Source organism: Martes martes, assembly GCF_963455335.1.
Source record: "Martes martes genome assembly, chromosome: 3".
Taxonomy (NCBI): Eukaryota; Metazoa; Chordata; class Mammalia; order Carnivora; family Mustelidae; genus Martes; species Martes martes.
Window position 1 is genome coordinate 28,718,680 of NC_137890.1, and position 20,870 is coordinate 28,739,549.

General features: G+C 37.2%; 1 protein-coding gene across 1 annotated transcript in view; it reads left to right on the forward strand.

The window, feature by feature from the left end:
* Positions 1–18,741, forward strand: part of OBI1 (ORC ubiquitin ligase 1) — a 42,981-nt gene extending 24,240 nt beyond the window's left edge. Inside the window, exon 6 of the mRNA XM_080799241.1 lies at positions 15,980–18,741. Within this exon, the coding sequence (XP_080655367.1) occupies positions 15,980–17,495 (1,516 nt within the window). The 3' untranslated portion in view covers positions 17,496–18,741. The remainder of the gene's footprint in view (positions 1–15,979) is intronic.
* The last annotated feature ends 2,129 nt before the right edge of the window (positions 18,742–20,870 follow it).

Consider the following 20,870-nt stretch of genomic DNA (forward strand, 5'->3'; position numbering starts at 1 on the left):
ACCTCCTAAAGACTCTCTGTATAGTCAGACTGAGGGTCAGGGCTTCAGCATGCAGATTTGGCTGTGGGTGGAGAATATAGTACAATCCATAGCAGAAGGTATTTCTTTCCAAGACACTCAAATTGTGCTGTTACCTATAACGAGAATAACAGATGATGTGGATAAGGGTGACTTAAACATTTATATTGGTCTCAAGTAGATGTATAAAAATAATGTGTTTTAGGGGCACCTGGGTGGCTCAGTGGGTTAAAGCCTCTGCCTTCGGCTCAGGTCATGATCCCAGGGTCCTGGGATGGAGCCCCGCATCGGGCTCTCTGCTCAGCGGGGAGCCTGCTTCCTCCTCTCTCTCTGCCTGCCTCTCTGCCTACTTGTGATCTCTGTCTGTCAGATAAGTAAATAAATAATTTTAAAAAAAAGTAATGTATTTTATAATACTTTAAAAACAGTGCCGTAACCTTTTAAGATGAAAAACTGAGTTATTATTTATCTTCTCTGTTAGTGTTTTTCTGTTTTGTTTCCATCCATTATATCCAGTCTTAAAGTGTGCCTGGATAATTTTCCTTCCTCAACTTTAACCTAAAAGCCTTTTTCAGCAGTATGTTAGATATTCTACTAAGCATATTCTTCTTGGCTCCAGTAATATCCATTCTGTTCCTTGTCAAAAATCCATTGTCCTAATATCTAAACTGGTGGTCCAAAAAATGGGATCTTTTTCTTTGGTTTTATATAGCCAGTTCCTGAATTTTTCTTCTCTTCTAAAATAAATTTATTTCACTACGGAAAATGATATGTTTGCCCTTTCAGTTTTCTTTAACATGGACTCCTTTTTTTTTTTTTTAAGATTTTATGTATTTATTTGACAGAGAGATCATAAGTAAGCAGAGAGGCAGGCAGAGGGAGGGGGGGAAGCAGGCTCCCTGCTGAGCAGAGAGCCCAGTGTGGGGCTCAATCCCAGGACCCTGAGATCATGACCTGAGCCGAAGGCAGAGAGGCTTAACCCACTGAGCCACCCAGGCGCCCCTAACATGGACTCCTAAGAGAATCATATCTAATGTTCGTAACTCCAGAGGCGGTGATATGTCCTTTAGTTTACAAGGCTGATAATTTGACGAAAACTTACTCTCCCAGCCAGCCTGGGAGTACTGAATGTTTATTTACTTAACACTCTACAAGGTGCATTGAACTATATAAAGTAAATACTTTTCCTGACCCCTAAAGTAGGTTAGGTTGCCTTGCTATAATTTCTCTTACTACTTTGTACTTTCCCTTCATAGCACATATCATAATTGCTAGTTTTTAATATTTTGTACAACTGTTTTATGGCTTTCTTCTGTCTAAGCCAGGACTATAGTTGTATTCACTATTTTAGCCACTGCATTTTATAGAGTTCTGGCTGGTATTCTTCTCCTAATACATATTTGTTGAGTAAAGGGATGATAAACATAGCTCTTTTTTTTCCTAAGATTTTATTTATGTATTTATTTGACAGAGAGGGAGAGAGCACAAGAAGGCAGAGCAGCAGGCAGAGGGAGAGGGAAAAGCAGACTCCTTGTGGAGCAGAGAGGACTTGGGGATCATGACCCAAGCCAAAGGCAGATGTTTAACTGACGGTGCCACCCAAGTGCCCTGATAAACATAGCTCTTAAGACTAGGAGGAAACAAGACAGATCCCAAATGTGGTACGCTTAATGGGAAAAATGGCTAGGTGGTGTTATATGCAGCTGATGAATCACAAACTCTACCTCTGAAACTAATAATACGCTATAGTAGTTGATTTTGAATTAATTGATTTAAAGTTTTTAAAAATGAATAAAAAAACATTGACAGGGGCACCTGAGTGGCTCAGTGGGTTAAAGCCTCTGCCTTCAGCTCGGGTCATGATCCCAGGGTCCTGGGATCGAGCCCCACATCGGGCTCTCTGCTCGGCGGGGAGCCTGCTTCCCCCTCTCTCTCTCTGCCTACCTCTCTGCCTACGAATGATGTCTGTCAAATAAATAAATAAAAATCTTTAAAACAAACAAACAAAAAATTGACAAAATGGGAAGTAGGATGTGCTTTACAATAATAGAGAATTAAGAGTCATAATCAGATGCAGTATACGGATCTTCTTTGGATATTGATTCATAACAAAGCATTCAAAGACATTTTTGAGGCAATTGGGTAAATTTGAATATGAGCTGGATATTAGGTGATACCAAGGGATTACTGTTAATGTTATTTACGTATTGTGGTTACCTAAGAAAAATGTCTGTATTTTCTTCTAGAAATGAATACTAAAATGTAGACTATAGAATATTTTAATAGAAGAAAGGGGATGTATAATAAAAAAATAAAACCCATGAAACATGGTTCCTACCTCTAGAAAGCTCATAATCTAATGAAGGCAAGAGGCAAAAATATATGAAACAAATACAGGATAGATACTAAATCAAATATCAGAGACCTCAGTAGGAGTTCAGAGAATGACCAGTGTGTTGAAATGGTGAGAGTGTTTATCAAAGAGACAGGACTTGAGGGCACCTGGGTGGCTCAGTCTGTTAAGCGTCTGTCTTTGGCTTGGGTCATGAGCTCAGGGTTCTGAGATCAAGTCTCATGTCAGGCTCCCTGCTTAGTAGGGAGTCTGCTTATTCCTCTGCCTCTGCTGCTCCCCCTGCTTGTGCTCTGTCTCCCTCTCTCTCTCAAATAAGTAAATAAATAAAATCCTTTAAAAAAAAAAAAAAAAAAAAGGAGGGAGGACTTGAGCCTGGCTTTGAAAGATGGAGATTTCTATGAGAAGGAAGGCATTCTGAGCTAGAGGGAAATAGCTTGAGCTGTTAGAAATACTAACAGCTTTAGTTCCAGCCCCTTGTCTCCAGTAGTAGCTATGGTTACACTTGAGAAACATGGTGGCTTCCTTCTCAAACTCATCAGAGCAGAAGTCCTCTATGTAATTTGCATATCTCTCCATTGTGACCTTCATCACCCCACTTAAATAGCTGATTAGCATGACTCCACGATATCCATCATTCTGTGCTTTAAACAGAAAGGCCTGTTCTCAGTCTCCTGTTCAGTGGGGAATGCCAAGCGTGTCACACCTCCACATGGTAAAAATTACGAGAAGGAGAAGCTTAAGGGAAGACTTTAGTGTTAACATTTCTCATATTCCTAAATATCCTTGGCTTCAGTTACTATTCCTAAACTGTGCCCAGAAATGTGGATATACTTGTTCTTGATAGAATTAGGAGTTCTTAGTAATTTTTTTTTTTTAAGCTTGAAGAGATATAAGGAATTGACTTTTAAAGCATTAGAAAGTTTCATGCCCTCTCTCTGAGATCTTTCTGTTCAGTTGTGCCATTTTTTTGCTCTGGGCACATTAGGCAGGGCTTTTGTGGTTTGTGCCAGCTATTAAGGAGGCTTTAGTGGAGCACCAGTTCTTGTCCTTGGCTACTAACTTACCTTAACAGCATAGGGTGTTAAACTCCATGTACCAAACTCTGTAGGCCATTAATATCAAACTTGGTTATAGTTGGATTAATAGCTTTCCTTTCCGGAAATATGTATTCAGGAATGTTATGTGTTCTTGTCATTGTGTCTTTAGTGAGATCTATGGATTTGATAATGTCTCCCAGCGTGCAGCTCTTTTACTGCACAGCAACCCCAAGGCTTGTCATTATGGACCAGTCTTCCCCCTGCCTCTGCTCCTTCTGGGGGAAGATAAAGGCTCCAGATACTTTCTGGATAGTGAACAGTATTTTCTGTTATTAGTATAAGAAAACAAAGGACTCTGAAGAGGAAAGGATTGATTTCATAGATTATGACCTGGGATTTCTTCTCTTTTTGCTGTATTTGTGTTCCTTGATGAGCCATCTCATTTACTCCCATAGCTTTAATAATCATCTACCTGTATGTCAGAGATAAAATAAAATATAATAAATCTTTGTTTGGTTTTACCTTTTTTCCTCTGCTATAGATTTATATTTGTCTATTTGATACCTTCACCCAAGATCCTATACCTTAAATTCACCACATAGTGTGGTGGTCAAATAAATGCTTAGCACTGGAGACAGATCACCTGGATGCAAATGTCCCTGCTTGCACTCTGCCCCTCCTTCCCCTACCCAATTCATTTTCACGATACTTGAAATTATCTTTTTATAAAATATAAATCAAAATTTATATAAAAGTCTCCTACCTAAAACTGTCCTGTTTTATTTTTTTCCTAAAATAAAATCCAGATTCTTCACAAACCAGTCTGTGTTTGCCTGTTCCACTTCATATCATTCTTCCGGCTCATTCTGCTCCAGCCATACTGGCCTTCCTCTGTTTCTAAAACATGATGGACTTTTTCTCTTTGCTTAGAATGTTCTGCTTCCATATCTTTATGTGGCTGACTCCTTCTGTCATCAGATTCAGAGAGGCCTTTCCTGAACATCATTCTGAAGCAGCCCTCTGCTTTAGTACCTTCTAAAGTCCTTACTCTGTCTTATTGTGATACCACAGTGATAAAATCACGGCATGACGAAGCAGTATAGTGTGTGATTACGAGCACAGGCTCCAGAGTCAGACTCCGCAGGACTGAACTCTGGTTTTGTCCACTTACTCTCTGTGATTTGGGGGAAGACAGTTAACCTTTTTGTATCTCTGTTCTTAACTTCTGTGAAATGAGGCCAATAGTAGTACCTATCTTATAGGTAGTAGTAGGGTTTAAATAAATTAAAACCTGAAATGTACTTTTAACAGAGCCCACAGCTAGTACTGAACCAAGGTTATAGTATTATTTTCTTCCTAACCCTAATCAGTCTGAAATTATCTTGTTTATTTAATTACTTGATCTGTTTGTTGTCTGGCCCCTTCATTCTAAACTCTAAGCTCCCCAAGGGTAAGAATCTTACTGCCTATTTCCTTTACTTGCAAAACCCCAGCACCTGAAAGGCATCTGATAAATATTTGTTGAATAATTAAATGAATAGATAAGTAACAGTCAATAAATTACTTAATCCCTTGGAGCCATCATTTTCTTTATAGAAAATGTGGATGATGTGTTACTGCGAGGATGGACAGAAGTAATTTTATGTCCTTGGAACCACATGTAGCACAAAGAACTGATAGAGGTGTGTGTCTAAATAATTGTATCCATTATCCTTTCTACTCCAAAGATTGTTTATCCTCTTGCTTTGTTCCTATCCTTAATGGCTTTACTACTGATCTAGTTGCCTCAGATAAACACCTCAGTCTTCTTTATCCACCTCTTCTCCTCATCCCACACCTAATTGTTTAGTATATTCTATTTATCCTACTTCTTAAATGTCTCTGTAATCCATCTTCGTATTCCCACTAGTTTAGATCCGCATGATTTCTTGCTTAGTCTAGTTAACGATCTTATGCTTGCTCTTCTTTTCACTCTCAACCGTAAAGCATCTGCCTTATTGTTGCCAAGATTCCAAAATATAAATTTGATCATCTCATTCCCTTATTTAATAACCTTTGATTCCCCATTGTCCTCAAATTAAAGCCCAAATTTCTTCATAAATATGGGAGGCTCTTTACAATATGACTTGAGCTTTGGCCTTTTTGTGTCCTCTCCAACCTTCCCCTTCTTAAAGTCTGCTTTGGCCATGCTGAGTTTCTCACTGGGCCCAGATTCGCCATGTTATGATATGCCTTCGCACCTTTGCTCATGCCTTTTCCTTTGTTTTCCCTGGTCCTCCCCATTAGCCTCTCCCTTTTATTCTGCCTAGTTAATTCCTCTTCAGTTGTTACTCTATTTGAAGCCCTCCATGATTTCCTGAGACAGAAGAAACACTTTTCCTCTTGTTCTTCCCATTGTTCTTGTATTACTAAGGATCTGGTATACTGACAAGTTCCATGACTTTCATGCTCAATTAATCTACCAGCTAGCTTCTTGGAGCTAAGACGTAATTATAAAAATGCATGCCGTATGTGTATCTGTACATGTAAGTGTGTGTATCACTGTGTGTGTGTTTGTGTGTGTGTGTGTTCCTTCTCTGGAGACTGGGAGAAGGAAGGAGTCCTTCATGCTGCAATGTGGAGGAAACTAACCAGAGAATTAAGATTTTGAGCTTTCTTGAAGCTTAAAGTACAAAGAGTTTATAAGGAAAAGAAATCCCAAGATTCTTGGGATTTTCTCCAAATGAGAAGAGTGGAGGGTTTTCCTGAGTCATACTAGAGACTGGGACCAAGAAAGGGGAAAGAAAGGAGGAGACGATGTTGCTGGAATCCCAGACAAGATTTCTTATCTACGTCTCCTTACTTGAACTGGGTTTATATCTGTCTCCATGCTGACTCTGAGCTGTATCTCCTTCTTGGTTCACAGTTCTGCTCTTCCTAAACTGTGTCTCAAGACATGCCAGTACCACTCAGACTGCTCCTGTCTTTCAGCTTCGCCGGCAGCACCTCTGGTCTTGCTGGCTTGGCTATTGTCCCTCCTTGACTTATTATGGGCTTTTTTACGTATCATGATTCTGCTCTGACAAACGCCATGATTCCTGGTATTTGACCCCAGCCTGATCTGATGACTGATTCTGCTATGCCCTTTGGTTTTCCCGGAAGGGGAACTTGTAGACTGTCAGGGGAGTCTGATGATACCCTGGGGCCAGGCTGTGACAGCCAGGTGTGCTCAGGCCCCTCAGCTGCCTGAGGGGCCCTTCTCTGCGTATTCAGCTAATTGGGGATGGACAGTTCTTGCAGTTTTCTGTCAACTTGTCTTTATTGTATTGATAAGATATTTTAGGAGCCCGCATTGCATGCTAATGACTAAGCAATAAGGTTGTTGGGAATATTAGGAACTGCTTAAGAACAAGAATGTCTTCTATTCCTTTTGTTTTCCTTTCTCTTACCCCTCAGCGTACTTTAAGTCCTCAGTAGCTGTCATCATAGTAATAATTATAGGGTGGCTGGATCACAGTCTTTTTTGTTTTATTTTGTTTTAGATTATTCCTCAAGGTGAGAGAGAGGTTGATTTAACTGTAGTGAAAAATGTATAGATAAATACCAGTCCAGAGATTTTTAAGTATGCTTTTTTCATGTAACAATAGTTGTCCTCTTATATACTGTTGAGATTTTGTTAAGGTTATTATATCTGGGAAAACAAATAAGTCCTTTATTCCTTTTAGAACTGTAAAAAGATATGAAATATCTTTTGTGTATAGTTTATTTCCTTCCACAAAAGATTAGGATCCCCACTGATATCCTATAAACTCAAAGCTGATCTTTTCTTTTGAGGCAGAAAATTAGGATTCATTTCTATTTGGAATTGAAGTGAAATGTATTTATCAAATAAAATGGAATTTATTTCATAGTTAAAAGCGTAGTCCACCTTCACAGTTGCAATATATATATATATATGTGTGTGTGTGTGTGTGTGTATATATATATGCACACCATATATATGTAGATAAATATAGATATAAAGATAGATAGATATAGATAGATATATCAGCCCTTTTTAGAGACCGCAAAAGGGAATCTTTTCCTCTTCAGTTTACATTGCAGCCCAATACTAAGGTTGTTTTTGTTAAGAATTGCTAGGTATCTCAACAAGACTTTTCAACATCACAATTTCCAACTACAAATACATGGTTAGTTTAGCTTCATAAACACACACACATATAAAACTTCCTCTAAAATTGTATTAATAATGTGAGCTGTTAATTTAAAACTCTGTTCTACGTTTGGAAGCTTCTCTTTCTTTGAAAGCTTGCAAAGCAGACTGTACCTTAATCTTTAAACAGTACTTCTGGGAGGTAGAAGGAGGAAGAATGGCTACATGGACCTTAATTCTTTATCTAGTTCCACTGCTCATGTGACCTTTGTCTTTAAGGAGGAAATCGTGACTTTTTTTATTCTTGCAAATGTTGAAGCACTTTGTTTTATGCTAAAACTAAGAGGCAGCATAATATGACTTGTATTTTTTTTTATTCCTCAATATTAGACCCCGGGACAAGTACCTATGTGATGCTTCGGCCCTCAAATTTTACATTTTTAATTTTCTCATTTCGCCTAAGTAGCATTGTTTTCTTACAGTTGAAGATGCCTGCTGATTATGCTTGAGATAGGCAAAATGATCATGTATACTTTCTGTTGTTAGCACACCTAAAGATGGGGCTTTCAAATTTGTGGTTTGGGTTCTGATTTAGTCTACATATCTCTGGTTAAAATAGCTACCTTCTTTGGGTTGGCATTTGTCAGGGTGATCTGTCTGTGCTATAGTTTCCTGCAAGGCCACTTTAATAAATGATCTTTTGAAATTGCAAAATATTCTTGAACTTGTGTCTAAAACATAGTAGATTTTTGATAAATATTTATCAACTTTGTATATACATATCTGTTGATCCCTTTTTTCCTCTCCATGTTTTATTAGCACGTGTATGTATTAGTAAATATTATAACAATCCTAGTTAGTTAACTGTACTGACTGTGTGCCCAGCAATCCTAGCTTTTATTTTATATTACTTTACAGCATAAATAGGTACTTATATTACTGAAGAAGGGAGCTCATGTTCAAGAACTTCATATAATGTCAGACATGGTGTTTGGACTCAGACACACTTGAATTCAAATCCCATTTCTGCCACTTTCTGCAAATCCATGAACAAGAGACAGTCTTTTTAAGCTTCTCATTTCTCATCCTTAAAATAAAAAATAACAGATCTTCCTTCATTAGGTCGATAGGACAATTAAATCAGAAAGATAATATATAACAAGCATATAACAATGTGCTGGATTTAAGTAAACATTTAGTAAATTTGGTTGCTACTGTTATTTTTGTTGCTGTCATTATCAGTAGTGGTCAGGCTACTCTTAAAGACTTACTTTTTACACTTACTTTTGGTAAATTCCATCACAAAAGTTCCTTTATTTATTTATTTGATTATGGGCTGTTTCTTTCTTTCATTTATTTGATGGTGGTCCAGAAAACAGAAATGTTGCCTTGAGTCATCAGGGGGGAAGAATTTCTTCCTATTTTCTTAGTATGGCTCATATTATTTGACATATTTTTGGTGGAACTAGCTTGTGTCTAGGATTGGTCATAGATGGTACTTTTATGATTAATAAATTCTCTAAGAATGTAGCATTTTCATCACTGGATGTTTAATTTTAAAAAGAGAAAACTCTTGAAACACTGGCAAGTCTTACAGCTCTGCAGCAGATAAAAATGTATCAGCTACTTCCCAAAGCTTCCCTAGTAGTTTAAAGACAGAATGCCTGCAACCATCCTTCTGACATGTGTACAAGGGTGAGATAGATAAGGGTAAACACACAAGCAACTCTTTGGAAACAGGTGAGAGCAAAAGGCCCCCACCACCAGGTACAATTTTGAGCTTCCTGTAGTCCTGGTCCTCTCTGCCCTTTTCCCCTGAAATATGCCCTCTGCCCACTTGCACGCATAAGCACAAGGCAGAACACAGTACTGGGTCTCTCCCTTTTCTTCCCACTCCTATCAAAATTCATGTTTCTGAAGAGTTCATATTGCAAGCTACTTCTGTTACCTGTAATCAAAGAGGAGTAATCAAAAAGAGGAGTTTGCAAATTCAGGTAATCTCTGGTGAGTTTTACTTTAGGAGAAAATATTTAAGAAAGGGAAAAGAATAATGGAATGTTCTTTCCTTTGAGACCCTACCTCTGCTCTATGTTTAAAATAAGATATTTTCTAATATCTCTGAAAGTCAGGGAATGAGAACATACATAACTGCAGTTATGTAAATAGGCAACTCTGCAATAAAATGCCGTCTATGAATGAGTTATTCTTTAAAAAAAAAACTTCTAAGACTCATGTAAGTTCACTTGGTTTTCTTATATAGCAACTATTTCTTTAGTATAGATAATCCTTACTTTGCACAGTAGTGGAGGACCAAAACAAGGCCATTCAAGTAAAAACCTATGAAAAGCAGTCTTAATAATCAATGGGAAGAATCAAGTTCCTTTATAAACTTTAGTATTTTTTGTCAAAACATTAAATCTCTTACTGTCAGTTATAAATGTTTATGGAAATGAAAAGAGTAAAACTAATATTTAGCACACTAATATTTAGTATAATTTAAACCATTAGAAACATTGTGAAATGAAAAGTATTTTATTTCTTTGTAAAAAAAACTGTGGGAAATAATCTGAATAGTGCTTGTCTTCTTATCCTATAACTTATAATATGAAGCATCTTTTCTAACGCCTTGATGATTGTCATACTCCTGAGTTTGCATCAGCTTCGAACATTTTATCCTTAATGCTTTCAGTGTCGTGAAATATCTCCATATTGCTTTAATGTGAAGTTTTTTGCTAGCCTGTCACTTTCTCTAGATATCTTTATTCTTTTCATCAAAACTACTTTTCTCATTTGTGTCAATAAGTTTGTCACTCCCAAATTCCTCAGGCGTTGCCAGGGTCTCTGAGATGGTGGCAGTTTCAATGTTTCCATGGTCAGTTCTTCAATAACTACATTTACATTTGATTCCAGTTTTACTTCTGGCATTGATCACTATTCAGTTCTTTGCTGCACCTTCGTTTTTGTTGGCCAGTTCTGTCTTTTGATGATCCATTTTGTAATATGTATGTGACAGTACTGCATGTGTTACTGTCTGTGTGTGAACTGAGTAGCAGATGCAGAGGGACCAGCCACTTTCAGACTTGGAAAGAAGTGACTTGATTGGTCACTGATGTACATCTGTTATGTATGTACTGTTTTGTGAACTGAAAAGCAAGTATTGAAATGTTTATTTTATGCAGTTTCATGCAGTTAGTTACAGTTAATATAATGTAGTAAATTTGGGCCCCTTTGTTAAGTAACTGGTGTTATTTACCTAAACTGTGGCAATTGAAATTTATGCGTATTGGAAGCATGTATGGCAAGGATATCGGTGCTCAAAAACTGTCACATAGGCCAGATCCTAAAAGCTGGTCCAGATCCAAAGATTGCTTTCACTTTGTTTCATAATTACTACTTCATCTAGCAAGTAAGGAAAGGATATGAAATCAAAGATACATGGGGGGCAGATGGGTTCACTTCCCTCATGTCTCCCTATGTCCTGAAGATGTTTTAGAAGTTTAGTGGTCTCAGCAACCCACTGGGCTTGCTGACTTTGTCCCTTTTGTCAGGGATACCATTGAGAACTAGAGAGGCAAGTTAATTGCTCAAGTTCTCATAACTAGTTAATGGCAGCAAAGCACTAGAAGTTAGGTCTTTTGGTACTTCGTTCTGGCATTTATTCTTTTACCACATTTGCTTTCTTTTAATTCCCTTCAAGCACATCCTATTACTCCTGCGTAATGGGCTATGAGAAAATATGAACTGAGGAGCTTTTCATTATTAGTCAGACTCTATTCTAGGTGTAATAATACCTTAAAGGTCAAACTAATAGGACTTTCATTTCTCTTACTGTTAGTAGGGACAGGAACAGTCTTGTACCTCTGTAGCTTTTCAGGCAAGGGGAGCCCTAATCCAGAATGTGTATATCCCTTAACACTGCAAGCTGAGAAATCCTTTAAGCTTCTCCCAGATTCTAGCACACTTCCAATATATCAGTTGCAGCTCCCAAACTGCTTTACGATGTTTTCTCTGACATAATGAAGCCTTTGGCCATCACTGCTACTTTGAAAATCAAAGCCTTTTGGTCTCTAATGGAATGTTTATAAAAATACTCCATTTTGAAATTTGCTCAGGAAAAGGAAGTATGGTAAATGATGTTAGAATTCCCTCCGGCTTGCCTTGGCATTGATTCATTTAATGTTATGTACTCTGGAAATATCTGGAATTAGTGTGAATAAGAATATTAACACCGAAAGTTAAATAAGCTCTTATCTTCATTGTCTTCTTTTATAGAAGTATAGTATCAGATATGCAGATATTATTAACAAATAATTGTTATTTCTCTATGACTTGATTAATTTCCTTTTGCCAAATCTAATACACTAATCCAGGGTAAGCTTAAAATTCCTAATAGCTATGTCAAAAGTCTCATATATTTCCATTCTTTTGCTAAGGTTAAAGTGTCAGTTTTTTTTTTTTTTAAGATTTTATTTAGGGGCGCCTGGGTGGCTCAGTGGGTTAAGCCGCTGCCTTCGGCTCAGGTCATGATCTCAGGGTCCTGGGATCGAGTCCCGCATCGGGCTCTCTGCTCAGCAGGGAGCCTGCTTCCCTCTCTCCCTCTCTCTCTGCCTGCCTCTCTGTCTACTGTGATCTCTCTCTGTCAAATAAATAAATAAAAAATCTTTAAAAAAAAAAAAGATTTTATTTATTTATTTGATTGAGAAAGGAGAGAAAGAGAGAGCATGAGCAGGGGGTGGGGCAGAGGGAGAGGGAGAAGCAGGCTCCCCACTGAACAGGGAGACAGGACACGGAATCATCCCAGGACCCTGGGATCATGACCTGAGCTGAAGGCAGATGCTTAACTGACTGAGCCACCATGTGCCATAAGTGGCAGGTTTTTTTAAGAAGGAGCAATATAAGATGGCAAGCCTATAGTAAAAAAAAACAAAAAATAAAAAACAAAAGCCACAGAACTATATTCTATATATGTTGTTCTCTGTTGCTTTCCTTAGTGTCAATGAAAAAACAAAACAAAACAGTCAAATGTATGAAACGTTCAGTTTAGTAATATAGTGATTCAGAATACTTACATGTAAAAGAGACCCAAGGACCTTTGGCTTATCCTATGCTGCTGGCTCTGTCTTAATGGAAGGCACTAATGCATCTATCTGAAAGTAAGAAAATAACATCTATTCAAGAAATATTTAATGAGGACTGCTGTATACCAGGAATTGTTCTAGGGAGCTAGCAGTGAATGTAAGATGGTCAGACTCCCTGCTTTCCTGGAGCTTATACTCTAATCGGGGTGAGAAAGATTAAAAAATTACGTGGATAGGTTAATTAATTGATCAGTTCCATGGCTTTCACTATATATTTCTGTTAGTTTGCCCACCAGCACAGGCCTCTTATTAGCATGGTAAAAAGGTCTGATCACTCAAAGTATTATAGACTTGTAAAGTATTGAAATGGAACTTTGGGGAATTGAGGGCAGTGACCTTTTAGAAAACAGCCAGCCCCATCAGTGATTTCTGCTGCCTGTCCCTGTCAAATGTGCCCCATCGCTGGCCTTTGTTGTTAATTCTTATGGCCCTTCAGCTTTCTGAAGTAACCCAGAATACATGGATGGGGCTGTCATTTTGACTTCAACTCAGAACCATTTGTTAACTTCTTTTAAAAACACAATTTAAAAAAAAAAAGAAAAAACAGAGGGGCAAATGTAGCGTCTTAAAGTGACATGTTTGAAATTCCAGGTTAAAACCTTCTAATAAAAAGCTGCTAATACTTTGGGAAACATTTCTTATTTGTCACTAGTCTTTCCTTACGTAAGCCTCTGAGTTCCCAAGGACATCCTTTGGTAATAGCTGACTTACCTACCTAATAACATTATTTTATTTTATTTATTTATTTTTAGGATTTTATTTATTTATTTATTTGAGAGAGAGATCACAAGTAGTCAGAGAGGCAGGCAGAGAGAGAGGGGGAAGCATGCTCCCTGCTGAGCAGAGAGCCAAATGCGGGGCTTGATCCCAGGACTCTGAGACCATGACTTGAGCCGAAAGCAGAGGCTTAACCCACTGAGCCACCCAGGCACCCCAACATTGTTTGATTTTAAATTGTTTGATTTTTCAGCATCTGGGTGGCATAGTCGGTTGAGCATCCAACTCAATATCTGCTCAGATCATGATCTCAGGGTTGTGGGATCAAGCCCCGTGTAGGGCTCCACATTCAGTGGGAAGTCTGTTTGTCTCCCTCTCTGCCCTTCCCCGGCTCGTGCCTCTCGCTCTCTGTCTCCCTCTAAAATAAATAAATCTTTAAAGAATTGGGGTTTTTTTCTTCTGAGTTTACCTTTATTGTAAAAATTGCATGTAAGAAATTAAGAAAATTTTATCTTGGTAAGCAAATTTAAGGCTGTCACTTTTGCTCTTTGCATTAAGTAAACATGCTACATGTTTTTTCCATTTAAAAATATGTGTGTTATTTGATTTTAGAGTAGTTATTATCAAGAACTTAAAAAAACATTTTTGCTGAAGTCCTTAAGATATTCATCTGCTCTTTAAAATTCTTTTGCAGAAACTCTGTCAAATACTACATATATAAACTAAAACATTTTTCTCTAACAAAGAAGGAAAAGCAACCATCATTCATTTAACCAGATATTCATAGTAGTAAAATTGGTTTTAAAACAGGGGGACTTGTTATTGTAGCTGGTTTTGTTTTTGTTATACCTGTGGTTTTTGCTTTGTTTTTTAGAAGTTGATTGCACTGAGTAGATCAATATTCAATACTGTGTCTTTTAAGGCCATTATAAGCCTGAGATTTTATGAATCTGTATTTACCTTTGCTCTGTTTTTTCCCTGCTTAGTGACCAGAGCAGGAATTTTGTCAGAGTGAGCTAGAGAGTGAATTGGGCTGTAGTGTAGGAGGTGGTGTTGGGCATTGAGTGAGAGAGCACCTGTAGTGGTTGTCTCTAAAAGGTAATTACTGTGGCTTTCTTCTTTGTTTTTTTTTTTTTTGTTTTTTTTTTAATACCTAGTACAGAGGCGCCTGGGTGGCTCAGTTGGTTAAAATACCTAGTACATTCTCTTAATTGTAGTAACTTTAAAAATTTGTTTATTTCTTTATTTGAGAGAGAGAGAGAGAGAGAGAGTGCATTTGTGCACGCGGGTGCATGGTTGGGGGTGGAGAGAACAGAGGGAGAGGGGAAGCAGACTCTGCTGAGCCGAAGCCTAGGCAGGGCTTGATCCCACAACCCTGAGATCTGGACCTGAGCCAAAACCAAGGAACCACCCAGGCACCCCTTAATTGTAATTATAATTAGGGGGGAAAGGAAGAAAAAGATAAACCCATAGAATAAAAAAAATTTTTTTTAGAAGCCACCTTCTCAAGTACTTTGCTCCAAACAGATAATCCGTGAATTCTTTAACAGGGGTCCATATTTAAGTCGTTAAAAAGATTATAGAAAGAGACTTTTTAAAAGAACTTTAGTGGAGAGGGCAGAGCACCACTCAGGGCTCAGTCTCATGATCCTGAGATCACGACCCAAGCAGAAATCAAGAGTCGGTCACCCAACCAACAGAGCCACCCAGGCATCCCCCAGTACCCATTCTTAAGGGAATAATGAAAACAAGATAATCCTGAGTAAAAGAAGTGAATTTTTGATATGTTCTTTTTCAGTTACTCTCCAAAATGTTCCTTTTCAGAAAATGTGAAAGTGTTTTTATGTGTAATATATTGGAACCATAAGCACTGACTTTGTATTTCAAAGTTGGAAGAAATGAGATTGATGTCCCACACAGTTGTAAAATGCCAAAAATAAGTAGAGCTGGAATGAATTAAAGCCCAGTGTTCAGAAAAGCCAAGTAAAAGCTTCAGATCAAGAGTAGCTATAATTGAAAGGGTCCAAATAAGTATTTAAAACCACCCCTGCTGGGACTGCTAAGACTTCTGAATTTCAAATTGGCATTTTATGTTTGACAAGGTGACATTGTATAAGAAATGTATTGTAAAACACTGCTGTACGATAGGAAAATGATTGAATGTAAATATTTCAGGATGTGGACCACTGTTCAAATGTTATCATAAATCTTTGCCATTGTTTTAGGGGATAACCCTGCATGCATATATGAGCTGAATTGAGAGAGCTAGCTCTTGGAAGGGAAATCAGCAGTGAGTTTGTGAGTGTCTGACCTTCTGCCACTACTCATCTGATTTGACCACAAAAGTACCTATTAGATCTTTGCCAATGTTATCATATGCATATTATTACATAAAGTGAAAAACTCTTTTCTGAAAATACTACATCTGGCATTGCTTTTGACCTGTTCATCGGGTGGTCTGAAATGTCATTGGTATGTGAAATTGGAATGGGTTGAGCCAGTATGCCCTCTTAAACTTTGAAAAGGGGAAAAAAAAAAAAAAAAGCTTGAACTGTAAAGTTAACTATCTTTCCATTCCTTGCAGGTTTGGAAGGTTTACAGTAGCTGCTCTTCAGTCCAAAGTAGAACAGCATGAACGTGAAACCAATCGCCTCAAGAAAGCCCTGGAACGAAGTGATAAGTATATAGAGGAACTAGAATCTCAAATTTCACAGCTAAAAAATTCAAGTGAAGAGAAGGAAGCTATGAATTCCATTTGCCAGAGAGCACTTTCTACAGATGGCAAAGGGAGCATAGGCAATGAGGAGGATATGACATCAAAGAATCAAGGTGATGGTGCCAGAAAGCAGCTTGGCTCATCTACCTCAAGTTCTCACCTGGCAAAACCTTCTAGCAGTTCTGCCAGGCAGGAAAGCACCAGCAAAACAGAACCAAATTGTTCTAAGAACAAAGACCTATATCAAAAACAGGTGGAAATAATGTTAGATGTGACAGATACAAGCATGGATACTTATTTAGAAAGAGAATGGGGTAATAAGCCAAGTGATTGTATACCCTACAAAGATGAAGAACTTTATGATCTTCCAGCTCCTTGTACCCCTTTGTCCCTTAGTTGCCTTCAGCTCAGTACTCCAGAAAATAGAGAGAGCTCTGTAGTCAAAGCAGTAGGTTCCAAAAAGCACTCAAACCATCTTAGAAAATTGGTGTTTGATGATTTTTGTGATTCTCCGAATGTTTGTAATAAAGATTCATCAGAAGATGATAGAAGTGAAAATGAAAAGAAATCAGAATGTTTTGCTTCCTCAAAGACAGGATTTTGGGACTGTTGTTCTACAAGCTATGCCCAAAACTTGGATTTTGAAAGCTCAGAAGGGAACACAATAGCAAATTCTGTTGGAGAAATTTCTTTAAAATTAAGTGAGAAATCAGGCTCCTGCTTATCTAAGAGATTGAATTCTATTCGCTCATTTGAAATGAATCGGACAAGAACATCCAGTGAAGCATCCATGGACGCAGCTTACCTTGACAAAATCTCTGAGTTGGATTCAATGATGTCGGAATCAGACAATAGCAAGAGCCCTTGTAATAATGGTTTTAAGTCAGTGGATTTAGATGTATTATCAAAGTCCTCTCAAGGCAGTGAATTTCTTGAGGAACCAGATAAGTTGGAAGAAAGAACTAAGCCAAACCTTTCCAAAGGTTCTCTAACTACTGATCAGTTAGAAAATGGAAATGATTGGAAGCCTACTTCTTTTTTCCTCCTCTCTCCATCTGACCAAGAAATGAATGAAGATTTTTCTCTCCATACCAGTTCTAACCCAGGAACTAATGAACTCAAACCCCCAAGCTGTTTGTTTCAGACTGAGTTTTCCCAGGGTGTTTTGTTAAGCAGTTCACACCGGCTATTTGAAGATCAGAGGTTTGGGTCATCTTTATTTAAGATGACCTCGGAGATGCATGGTCTTCATAACCACCTTCAGTCTCCTTGGTCTACTTCCTTTGTGCCTGAGAAGAGGAATAAAAATACAAATCAGTCAACGAAAAGAAAAATCCAGAGCAGTCTTTCCAATGCCAGCCCATCAAAAGCAACTAAAAGTTGACTCATTAGAAAGGTGTCATTTATGTTTTTGTCCTGAGAGGAATAGAAGTTACTTTTTTCCCTTATAAAAGTTCTGTACGATGTTGAATTGATAATCTGTAGTCAAGTATCAAGTCAGAATGGTGGATTAGCCTGTACCTAAAATACTTCTGTTCATTTTAAAGAATTTGTCATTTTTTCATTTCATTTGGGCATCTTTTTAACCAGAAAAGATAGGGAGAGGGTTTCTTTTAATGAATATTATATGTACCTGGTTTGGGTGTGTTATGTTTTCTTAGGTCTTGATTTAGCTGTTAAATACAGTGGCCAATTAATGAGCCTCAGTTGTCTTCAAAACTTGGATTCCTTAAATAAAACTTTTTGGGTTGTCTATACACTGCTCATAAGACACTTGAGTTTCTTTAAAGCTTTTCTAAGCTGGGAATTATTTTGCCTGTCCTTTTTTATTTATGTTTAGTGATGGCTCAACTTTTAGGCAGGGCCATGGTGGAGAAAGAGCACTCTAACCTTAGTCCAGTATTCATTTACTTTTTTTGTTTTGTTTTTTTTTAGGTTTTGTATATGTATGTTTGCATTTTTAACATTGTGTTTTGTACAGTTTTTGTGAGAACCTTTTGCTACAATGAAAAAACATTTTCTATATGAAAATACTTGTTTTGTGTGAGGTAGCTTTCATTTCCTCATCTTTTTGTGTGTGTTGAAAATCAGAAGTTGAGCCTACTTTGGAAAGAAGGCATAGAACGGTTGGTTGGGTTTGGAGGAGCCTAAATGTGGTAGCTTCATTGTTCCAGATACACAGGTGTGGAAGTGCTCTTTGCCAAATGCTTGATTCACTTTCATCCCAGGGGAGCTTTTTTGGAGTGAAGTTCTTGTTTGCATGTTACTGTTCTTTGTGGAAACTCTGTATGCATGGTAGCATTCTTTCTTGCACTGTTTTCCTTACTTAGAAAAAGAAGTTTTAGTTGGTTAATAGAATATCTTTTATGTAGGACAGATTTTTTTTTTTTTTTTTCATGAAGAGTGTTGAGATGAGAATAGGTGAGCTAAGCACAATTTTTAATTTAGGCTCTGAAAAAGTATATTCTAAACATGTTTGGTATGCCTGTATAGGCCTTTAAAAATGGTTTGTATGCTAATGACTTGTTTATCTAATGTGCACTGAACATTTTACATTAATACTGTACTGTTTTACATTAATACTGCATGCTTTTCTATGTGAATTGAATAAAGGATGTCATAAGCACTGTAATCCTTGATGTTGTCTCAGATATTGAATTAGCCTATAACGACTAGTAAAACATAACCATTTTTAATTGATCTTATAGAGGTTGACAAACTGTGGACCATGGACTAAATCTGGCCTACACATATTTTTTGTGAAAAGCCTGTGAACTAAAAATGGTTTTTACACTTTTAATGGCTTTTTCATAATACAGGAAATGATATAAAATTCAAATTTCAGTGTTTCTAAATAAAGTCTTATTAGAACGCACCTACACTCATTTGTTTACATATGACCTATGACTGCTTCTACTTTGCAGTGGCAGGACTGAATAGTTGCCAGTGAGACCATATGGCCCACAAAACCTAAAATATTTACTCTTTGGCCTTTTACAGAAATATTTGCTGACCCCTGTTAATAATAGACTCTGTGGATTCAGTGAAACCGTAAAAGTATAACAAATCACTTTTATGATTTGGAGAATCATGCCCTCCACTTTTAGAAATAATAAGGGGTAAAAAGAAAAGCTAACATGAAGCAAAATTTTTATTATATATATTTTCCAATAAGTATTTGTGTGCTGTTTTATTCTTTTTGATGCGTTGAAGTCTGTAGATACTTTTAGAGAGTAGTTTAGATCTTTGACAATGGTAACATATTTGAAATTCTATTAAATGTAGAAATCTAATTTTTCTGAGTAATCATAAAGTAAATTAGGGGGTAAGCCTCACTTTAATTCTGTCTGTAACTCTTCTTTACTATGAATGTGTCAGTTTTTAATCCATTAGTCCAAATAGATACCAGCAGTGTGCCATGGCAGTGCAGAATGTGTAACCTGATTTAGTGATGCCTAATCAGGGTTAGTGTCTCTACTGGACCAGAGTATTTCCCAGCTGCTTCAGAAACGTTGCTCCACCCTTCCCAAAACAATATGTCATAGATTAAACAAATCAAACGTGTGACATTTCTCCATTGAAGAGAATAACCTGCAGGATTTTATTTTAATCACGTTCTCATTTGTACTCTTTACTTCTTTTACTGTAATCTGATACGTCATGATACATGTAGTGGTTTCATATGTTTTTAAGTACATTGTACACACACTCTAAAAACAAAAGAAAGACAAACTTATTTAAACCAAGTACTTTACTAACTTCTATTTCCTTTAATCCTCTTCAAACTCTGTAAGGCAAGAGCCTCAGTTTAAAGTGAGTGATGTGAGGATTAGTGGTCACACAGCTGGAATGGGATAGAACCATGTCTTAGAGCTGGGCCCCTAATTCTAGAGCATGTACTCTTCCTCCCCGATGCATGAAAGTTCACATCTGAAGGCCAAAGGATGAATAGATTTGAAATTTCCAAGGGTTCTTTTTAAAGTGCTACTTTAGAAATACTGGCATGTTTCTTTTCAAGTAGCATTTTATTCCTGCCAATGTTCCATTACTAAGTGGAAGCTCAGTGATGAGAGTTGTTTGCCACTTTCAATAAATGTAGGAAAATTTGCATTAACTCTGACATTTAGATGAATTTAACCCTTATTGGGAGGTTTAGATAGTACTAAAGGCCATGTTAGAACAAGATGCACTTGTGATAAGGGAAGCAGACACTAATCAGTCATGCCTATAAGAACAGCATCTTTTGATTGCTCATCTTTCTAAAATATAATGGCTAAGGGAATGTGACATGATGGTAGGTTTTTGTTTGTTTTGGGGTTTTTTTTTTGACATGAACTTTAGTGTTCATCTTTTAATTTTCAAAATCTTAATCCCATCAACAATGACTTTTTTCCTGTTTTAATGTATCATCTGAGACTAAAACTGAAAATGGTAGACTTTTAAGATTTATAGCCCCTTAATTTCAAATCTACTTTGTATTCCTATAATGTCTTTTGTATCTATATTGGTTTAAAACTGAAGGTACCACTGAACAAGGGGAGAACTTTGGTCTTAAATCCTAAGATATTTCAGGAACTTGTTTCTGTATACTTGAATGGTTTTCAGTTATCCAAAGTATAATACATAGATTTTGTACCTGTGAATGATACTTGTAGAACATCAAACTGAGATTAACAGTAACTTTATGGAGTATAGCCTATTAGATTAAAAGAGTGTTTTCCAAAGCCTCATAAGAAGGTCTTTCATTCCTATTTGTGGG